Below are 10,349 nucleotides of genomic sequence, written 5' to 3'. Positions count from 1 at the left end.
TGTTAAATTTTGTTAACGTCACCATAACAAAACTTTACGCAAAATGAAGATACTAATGTCGCATAATATTTAGAAACGATTTCTCAATGTACTTTACAATCAAATTAAATGTTCAAAACGACCACCATTCACTTCTTTACAATAATCGAGGCAATTTTGGAATTCTTGTAGAAATTTTGATGTGGCCTCAGGGATTTATGTTAATTTCTTCCGTTATCCTAACTTTATAATTCTCTGGTCTTCTAAAATATACTTTAGATTTTAAGTAACTCCATAAGAAGTAATCGAGAGCAGTTAAATCGGGTGATCCATGCCTATTGCCTCAATGGTAAGATTATCACTCCATCTTTTTCGTAGCCTTTCCATACTTCTTCTCCCCAGTAGTGAATTGTTTCGTGCTATCCTTACTATTCTTTTCTCGCTCATTCTACTTATGTGTTCGTCCCATTCGCGCTTTCTGCTCAGTACCCATTCGTTAATAATTTCCACTCTGCATTCTTGCTTTATGATGCCGCTTCGTTTCCTGTCGAATTTCTAACTGTACGTGCAAAATGCAGTGGAGCTCCTTCTTGTTTCTAGTAAATAGATCCATCTATTTGATACCACAATTAACTGGGCCCTCAAAAACTTAAGGGCGAATAATTTCATTGTTAATGATACCAGTCGAAAAGTTCACTTTTTTAGCATATTGAGTGAGAGCCTCACACATCCAGTGAGGATTTTCTCTGCTCTATAATCTACAATTCTGTTTATTAATCGTTCCATTTAAATGAAACTTCGTTTCATCCGAATACATTTTCTCATACAGCTTTCATTTATGTTGGGCATTTGAGTGTCTCCTGAGGTTGGTTCTCATATCAAACTGTTAGTATTCTATGCAGAGACACTTGCTTGCATTTGGTCTGCTATACCACTAATATTAGAGACCAATGAGAAATAAGACGATATATTTTCGCTGCTGCCTTGTAGTTGGTTTCTATACTTTTATATTGAGACGTGAATACTCTATGTTCCTATATATTGATTATACTCAGTACTCCATCTATTCAAGGAAAACCGAAGATTGCGATGCCGTAGTAGAATCACTCGCATGGATTCAACAAATTACTCTACCATTCAATAGATGTCAGTGATACATCAATATGAGCCTCTATAGTCCGTATATAAGATTATTGGAGAGAAAAATTCATAAAATATATCTAAATTACCCTAGGCAACACTGAAAGTTACTCGAACAAAATCTGGTGTGCATTTTATTGGTAGCGCCTCAAAAGTTAACAGAAAAATATCATTTGTCATTCACGTCTAAAACTGTTCCTACAGTTTTTATGACCAAATTGTCAGTTCTCCGTTAAATTCTGTAAGTAGCTCAGAGTTTTCATTAATTGTTTTCGCGAAGTCACATTTGAAAGTTAGTTGACAGCTGAATGTGTAAAAAGTCAAGGAATGTCATGGCATCATAGTAGATTTCCCTGAAGCAGCCTTTTCAGAAACTTCAGCAAAATTGTCGATGTTCTCGAGAGCAGTTTTACTTCGCTTTCAGTTCAGTAACATATTTTTATTGTAATTGTTTTCATATTTTCTATTAATTCTAATAATAAATATTTTCAAAAAGCGAGCTATCAAATATTGGACCTATTAAACTCTTCATGTCTATCAAAATCGTCATCTGACAACTCTTGAACCAACTTTCCCTTGTACGGATAAAATTTATTATCACGTAAAATTTTCACTACGGATGTTTGCGAAATATCAAGCTCCTTGGATATTTGTCTAGTACTCAAGTGTGGATCGTCTTCTAAAAGGACAGAAACATCTAAAGATTTGTTTTCATTTGTTGCAGTTTTTCTGCGCCCTGATTTGGATAAGTCGTTTACAGTACCAGCTTAGTTAAACTTTTTTACTAATTCACTGACAGTAGATCTTGTTATGGGATTTCGGTTAGGATATAAATTATTAAAGATATTACACGTTTCTAATCAAGAAAATATCAATTCGTTCTTTTCCACATAAACGATCTATTATGACTTTCAATAAACTTTAACAATAATAATTTATTGACCGGAGCTAATGCAAATGTGGCTATAATCTCGAAATTAAGCCATTTTGGTATATGAAACATTAGATGGAAAATAATAAGTATTTCTTAATGGTTTTGAAAATATATACAGAATAATCTATTTGAAATAACAAAGCTCATTATTTTTCCCAAAAAAGGAGAGATCTGCCAACAATGTAAATACCAACATAATACAAGCTGTACCACAAAACCCTTGTAGACAAAAATTTATAGAAACGTACAATCCTTTTTCGAGATAGTTGAGGCGTTCGATACATAAAACTTACTCTGTAAAACGATAATATAACTTGAAAAATTATCCATTCCCAAAATTGCTTTTACTGATATACTTACGATGGAGCTTCTTATTGTTTCAGTAAAACACCAACTGCGGTACTTTCTCAAGAATTGATAATAACCATTTATATTTATTAACGATATTTGATACACAAAATATGAAGTCAAGATAAAAATAAATAACGCAGAATTATGAGTCGATATGACTATATTATTTCTACAAAAATGTTTTAGTTGCCGTTAGATTTTATTCTCATACTAAAACCGTTCACTGATATTTATAGCCGATAGCTATGTAATAATATTTATTCTACTCTGCAATATCATCGAAAGTGCCAGGAGGCTGAACTATTATTCCTGTTGATTCTGCAGGGCTGATTCCTGAACTTTTTTTCGGTGTTACCAATTTTGAAGCCAAAGCAGTTTTATGATCTGAAACATAAGTTTACTCACTTTATATTTGATGGAAATATGAGTGTTTACAAAAGCGTGCCTAACATCAAATATTTCTTAAATTGAAAAATGGAAATTCAAAATTTATTTGATGAAATCTTTTGACTTTGTGCAATTGTTTGAGTCAATTGGGTTAATATTGACAGAATTTCAAGGAGCGAATAACGAATTTTTAGAGGAATAAAATGTTACATCGATTTCTCTCACCGATTATACCTTTGAATAGAGTTAACTGTGATGTTAATTAGTTTTTTATTAGTATAACAAACCGGCCTGTACGAAATTATTGAACCTGATAGCTGTTATATAATAATAAATAATTAGTCTAACAATAGCTGAGCTAGAAGCCAATAATTATTATTATTTTATTGAACATCTTGATAATAATTGATAATAGGTCTTTAGAGTGTGATTAGGAGAGGTACTTGTATTTTGAAAATTTTGAGGATATTTACCAGATTCGATATTTGAAACTAGAACAAAAAAAATTAATTGTGGTAAATAGATTTGTATTTGTTTACCGATGAATGCCGGAAACAAATCGTTTCTTATTTCATCTTAGTATGACGAATATTGAATGAAATGATAATAAAGGATACTAAAAGAAAAGAAACATCTAATATTTCATGTGTAAACTTCTTGGTAAACTTTCAACCAAACTATCCAATAAATTTTGTTTCTGGTCGCGAATTGTGGTCGTCAATAACTTCTTGTTATTTGATCCTAAGCATGGTTGAAGATAATCTTGATTTCCAATTTTTTCTATTATCACCGCAACTCAATGTGATCTCACATTATCATAAAAAAATAACTGGGTTTAATATTAAATCGGTATAATATTGTGGCAGTATGCTGATTCCGATATATCTGTCCTGTCACGTTTCAACTGCATCTCATCGAAAAAGGTGAATTTCTTGATGCAAAAAGGAAAATAGATATATCCATATTCATTCTCGTCTTTTGTCTGAAAGCTATACATCGTGTTTCTCCAATCATTACGCCAGTCTTGGTGTTCAAATGCCCAAACTGTAACCTATGTGCAACTGTGTTGTACTCTTCTTAACAGTTGCCTGGATTTCAAATTAGCATAACGGATTTTTCTCCTTATTGTTAATATCGATACACAAGCATCTTTAGGAATAAAATAATTTTCTTCCTAAGATTCTGCAGGTATTACGACGAGTGATAAGTATCAAGTAATGATCATCAATGGCGGTTGTTACTTTGTGTATTCCAGTTTTTCAGCTTATGGCAATTGTTTTAGTTTCCTGGAATCCATTGAGCATACTCGAAATAACAGATTACGATATATCTGTCTGTGTTTAACCACTTTGTGAGTAATCCAATGGTTCGAGAAGGTTTTTTAATAGTTAGTTTTCTTTTAAATAACTAAGTAAAATATTTAAAAATTTCAGCAATTCAATATTTTTATAAAAATGAAAATATACGCAAAATGCATCACCAGAATAAAGTTAGTTCAATTTCTTTTGACAATACCAAATTTAAATGGATAATTTCAAATAGATCGCTTTAGGTTTGGATACAGGCCAACAATATCCTAAACTTGAATAGGTGTAGATATTAACATAGTAGTTATTTATCTTTGAGCAATATCATAGGAATGCAAGATTTAAATTAGATATGAAACACATTGTTTAGTCTTTTGACTGTAATTTTTTCATTGAATCCATAAGATAGGATTATTTATCGAGTACCACATAGGACAATTGGTTTCCAAGGCTTTGCTGAATCTCGTTGATGCAACGTTAAATCTTCTCGTTTAATGCACGCATGGTTGTGGGCTTGTTGACGTTAACCTGTGATTTTGTATAACATAACAAGAAATTGAATGTTGTTAAATTACATGATCTAGGGGAGCAATTATGACCATCGAAAAGAGATAGTACTCGACCTAAGAATGCATTAATTGCATTGTCTTGTGGGCTGTATGGCATGTGGCACCGTCTCGTTGGAACCCTATATTGGCCACATCAATATCATCCAATTTCGACCAACAGTACTGCGTTATCATTATGCTGCTTGACAAGCATGGAATGGTCCAAAATTCACACCAAACAGTGACCGTTATGGATGTATTTATTTTTCGATAATCAGGTTTGGGTTAGTTTATCAAGGTGAACACGGGCTTCGTCGCTTACGATGATTTTTTTTTTATATTTGCATCAATTTGTTGATGCTCAATAAATATTTAATAAACTCTCTTCGCTGTTCATAGTCATCATGGTTCATTCAACTTCAGTTGTTGTGTTTATTGAATTTTGTAATCATGGAGATGCAGATCTATAGTGAGTATACGCTTCTTGAAATTTGCAATTATTGTCCATGACGCCGAATTGAGATTCCTGGACACTCTCACATACTGCTTCGATATTGACATTTCAACTTTTTTTTGAATTTAGAATCGGATCCTGTCTCCCGGAATCTAATTAATCTCTTCATAGTTGAAGAAGTTTAAACACTATTTCGACCATATTTTGTTTGGACTTTTTGAACTGTGGCGGCCAAGCTTACATTATTTTTCAATAAAACTAACCTCAAACTGTCAACTGTCGATTTGTATTTTATAGTTAGCAATAAATGTAAATCTTGCCTTATTTTTAATAATCTACTTTTAGATAACAATTAGAGTAGAAATCCATCTGTAAAATCAAATGGTATAATAAAACTTGTTTCAATGGTCGCAAAAAATGATTATTATTGAATTTGTGGAGGAAAGGGTTGAAGCTAAGTATAATTGTGTAATATGAAAATTTTTTACCTTTAGCAGCTTTATTCAACCTTACCTTTGTTAAAAGACGAACGACTCAAAATTTTCTCTTTTCTTGATAAATATTTGTCCAATAATTCTTTATGTTTTGTCTTAGCAACATCTAAAAGTTTTTTAGGGCTCGATTCATTGAAATTGTTCCTCGCTTTTAATAATTTAGCTCCGTTTTCTTCCAATATACGATCTAATTTTTGTTTCTGTTCTTTCAATACATTCAACATTCTGAAATTTGATAAATGTTGAGTAGCAAACTTTTTTTCCAAGTTGAAAGTAGTGTCTGATCACAAAGTAATGACTTTTGTGTGATTTACAAATAATAAATATTGATGATAAAATTTTGTGAAACTTGAGTGCGATAGGTAGTTTTTTCTAATATTGCTACGATTATGTCAATTTATAAGGAAGACAAATGCATTCAAAATGTTTGTGCAGATATTAATAGCTTCCAACAGGATGGTGCAAATCAGAATTATTCAAAATAACATTTTGGAGATCAGGTACGTAACAGAGAAGCCAATATCTGCAGATTTATCACTATTAAACAATTTTTTGAGGATATCTACAAACCATTGTGTACTAGGCAAAATCTAATAATCGATAAGAAAGGAAGAATAGAATATTGGTAACAAAATTACAAACGAGTGCCAGCAAGTTTTGCAAATTACGCGAGAACAAAATCGATCTTTTCATAAGATGTTTATCTACAACGTTTTATCTAATTCTTCGATTTTATAATATTTAACAGTATATTCAACTACAATGAAAATATAAATGTGGAATCAAATGGTACATTGGCATTGGTATTGGCCTTGAAGTATTGTTACTATCGAAGGAAACAACGATTTTGCAAAATAAGTTGAAACAAGTCAGAACTAATTACTTGAAATGTCGATATCAAGAAGTACACTATTCTTTTCAGTTGGCTGAAGAAATGGTCAGCGGGATACCATCAGAGATTTTGACGAAGGAGAATATAGAAATATCAGTAATAAGTGAGGCTGAAGCCAAAATGTTTCTATTTGAAAAAGTAATACTCAATTTACGATATGTTTATAATTTATTATTGAATAAATCTGTTCATTGGGTCGCAATAGGGATTGCGGGAGTCTGCAGGAAGGCTTAACTGACGTTTATACGAGAAGGAGAGTTCATTCGAAAATAAGAGAATTTCAGAAAAAAATTATCGGTCAAGCTCCTGGCGTACATGTAGATATCACAGCTTCAAATAAAATTAACATTAGACAAGTAGTTGAAGAGAATATTTCAATGTTTATAAATCTTAAGAGTTAAAATAAAGAGTTAATTGTCAGTTTAAATAATGAAATAATTGTTAGTTTTTACAGTAATTGATATTATTCTTGGAAACATAAATAGTTATTTAGTCCGAGAAGTGATTTAGTAAGGTATAGTATATATGGTAATATGTTTTTTATTTTATACTCTTTTCGGTTTTAAAAAAAAAGAAAAATTATATTGAAATATGGAATGTCAAATTTGACAATTTTACTGAAAAATAGCTCCTTCTAATATTCTCATTAGTATTTAGAAAATTAAAAATCGACAGAAGTCACTAAGGTAACATTGTAAACAAAGGCACAGAATTGGGATTGGGAGAATTTAAGAGTACTGTAAAGTACAAGAATATTTTCCCGCCTCAAATTAGTACTGTAAAGTCGACAGTACAGTATGAAAAAAATTTTTACTTAACTACTTTCCATAATTGATATATGACAACGTTAGAAGAAAAAATTATTTAGCTGATTATTTTTCTTCTAAAATTATGAATTACATATTGATATTTCCCATAAATAAATAAGATCTAACTGTGGAATATTTGACAGTTGTATCTGTAACTTAAGGAATTATGGAAAACTGAAAATATATACTACTTCCGGTCAACAGATTTTGCTTTCCCCATAATCCATTTACTAATTTCCAAAATAATACAGGTCCGCATGTTTATATTTTTTTAGTGAGTGTGACAAATTGAATTTTTAAGTACAGGCTGATTTGTTTATTAATAATATGAATTCTTCAGCTTTTATGTATGTAGTTCACTCTCATTTAGCCCTGTGAGACGCAAGAACGTGATGTAATTTATACTTTTTTTACAAGACATATTTTTGTGAAGACATAAATCGCAAGTCTTCATAGTCAAGGCTAAAGTACCATTGCTTTTCACCGAATTATAAATACCTCGACATACCTTGGAATACAACGTGAAAACATATTCATCGGTGAAGATTTGAAGATGAAGAGGATTTGAAGAGGAAGTTCGATTGGAGACATGATAGAAATTAAAGTGATTTTATGGAAAATAGGCTATATAAAATGTTAAAGGAAAATGCAGTACTGCCTGATCGGCAAAAAATTTCTCTTTGAGTATGGGAACCACAAGTTGTATAAAAGTATTTGAAAGAATTGGAAATGAAGAATAAAAATCTACTGAAATTATGATCTGGCCGTTATAGTCACCCGACTTCAATCCGATTGAATTATTGTGGGATAAATCGGACAGACAATCAAATAGACGGCGATTCTTTTCAAAAGAGGGTTACATCAATAGATCAAAAATTTAAATATGCAACAATTCACTATATTCATATATATATATATATATATATATATATATATATATATATATATATATATATATATATCGATAGGTTATCCCGAAATGACTTCTTATCGAAATTCCAATGGCCTGCATTATCTGACAAAAGTTCTGTTAAACATTTTTTTAAAAACATCTTAGTAGCAAGTTACGCTACTTTATGGGCCCACTGTATGTGAGCATATCAGAAATAGCGATTGTTATAAAATCAAATTGTCGAGTTATTGACGTTATTCCAAATTACAGCCCTACACTGTACAATAAATGACTCAAAATGATTGTTATTTCCACTTTATTCTTTGCAGAGCATTCAATTTGAAGTGAATAATTAGATATTTAATAAATATGTATCACCTAAGAGAACTGAAATATATTTTTCAATACCATCATGCCGTGAAAAATATTTTCGCTATCTCACAAAAAGGAAAATGATTTTCTAGAGGAAATTTCAAGAGAATGTGACGTTCGATCCCTCGAAGATTTGACACCTCTCATTTTAAAAATGATTAATGATCGATAACAAGCAAATTGCGCGTAAAGTTAAAAAGAATGGGTTGAATTACCCAATTCCACGAATGTGAGAATAAAGTACTATTAGACGAGCTTTCATATTTGCGTTTTATGAGCTGAACATAATGCGGGAGCTATGAGATAAATTATTACAACAAATATTATTGCATCATAATTTGATTATGGATTATTTGAAAACAAAACATTAATACAAACTAGTAGATTTATAAACAAATATATGACTTCATACGGAACGAGGTAAGGAGAGAATAGGTTCCGTCTCATAACTGGTTTTCTAGTCTCGCTTTGTTAAATACGGGTACTATATAACACTTCTAAAGCCGCATTCACGCGCGAAGGGCGAAGCAGCCGCGAAGCATAAGTGTGGATGCGATTGGCATCGCGGTTCGTTCCATGCAAATTGTCTGTGAATAATTCGCAGGCACGAGGAGCTCACGAACACGACAAGACTTGCTCAGTAGCTCAGTAGCAATTGACATGGACGGTTGGGTTTTCGACACCACGATTTTGCATACAAAATGAGTACCTGAGTGTTTTCATTGTTTGTACCTACTAAAAATAAACTGTATGTATGTAATGTACCCAGTTGAGTTACTTGAGAGAAGGTCAGTTCTACAAAATAGTTTGTGGGTTTCATTGAGTATATATTCATAGCTGACCATCAGTTCCATATCACAATAAATGAGTAGGTCTCAAAATGAAATTAGCGAATACAAATGTAATGTACAAGATATACATATATAAAAATGTAATACTAGATATAAAAGGAGAGAGCATATACCTAAGAAAACTGATGTACAAAATATAATATCTACCCACAAAATTAATAGATGAGTCTAATTAACACTGTGTGTATTCAGCGGAACACAATTATATTCAACTCGAGAATGCCACTTCACCTCAAGATAATAATTTTCAACCAATGCATATTACCAGTTTTCACATATGAGTGTGGAGTCAGGACGATGAAAACTGATATCATAATAAAGCTCCAAATACATAGAGATATTTTGAACGAAACGACAAAGAGACATCGTATGAGACACAATGAAGGCAATGCATAAGAAATTTGGCAAGAAGAATAGGTAATAGATGGACTACACGAATAAAGCAGTAGGCAGGCAGCGCACGAGACCTAGACTTAAAGTTATTCCGTGATATTGAAGAATTAGTAACATGAGACCGACAACAAACAATGGACTCAAATCAGTGATGGATATATAAATCTCTAAGAGAGGTCGTTACGTCAAAATCATGTAAATTAGGCTGTAGATAATTAGGATAATATTATACGACTGTATGTTTTCTGGGGGTTGAGATCCTTTTGATGAATGAATCCCCATTGTCTCTTCATTCCTCACTGTCACCAATTATTCAGTCTTCTGTCTTCTTCTTCCATCATTTGAATTGATCTGAGTTTTTCCCTCCTAGATTTCACTGTAGCACTGACAAAGCTACTGTGACTACGCTTGCTCTTCACCGATGTCTTAGTCATCTTATTTATTGTGTTTTTATTTAATTAACGAAATTTTTTCACGATTCTGCTTAATTTCTTGAGTCCCCCGTTGCTTGTACACTTTGCTTGTATTTATCTTGATCAAACCTGA

General features: G+C 31.8%; 1 protein-coding gene across 1 annotated transcript in view; it reads right to left on the bottom strand.

The window, feature by feature from the left end:
* Positions 1–2,232: 2,232 nt before the first annotated feature.
* Positions 2,233–10,349, bottom strand: part of LOC130901362 (uncharacterized) — a 33,279-nt gene continuing 25,162 nt past the window's right edge. The window contains exons 4-5 of the mRNA XM_057812687.1: positions 5,614–5,819; positions 2,233–2,788 (exon numbers count right to left, since the gene is read on the bottom strand). Coding sequence (XP_057668670.1) covers positions 2,667–2,788; positions 5,614–5,819 — 328 coding nt within the window. The 3' untranslated portion in view covers positions 2,233–2,666. The remainder of the gene's footprint in view (positions 2,789–5,613; positions 5,820–10,349) is intronic.

The sequence above is a fragment of the Diorhabda carinulata genome, chromosome X (genome assembly GCF_026250575.1).
Source record: "Diorhabda carinulata isolate Delta chromosome X, icDioCari1.1, whole genome shotgun sequence".
In the NCBI taxonomy this organism is placed as follows: domain Eukaryota; kingdom Metazoa; phylum Arthropoda; class Insecta; order Coleoptera; family Chrysomelidae; genus Diorhabda; species Diorhabda carinulata.
Note: the sequence above shows the minus strand (reverse complement) of the source record. Positions and strands in the feature narration are given on the sequence as shown.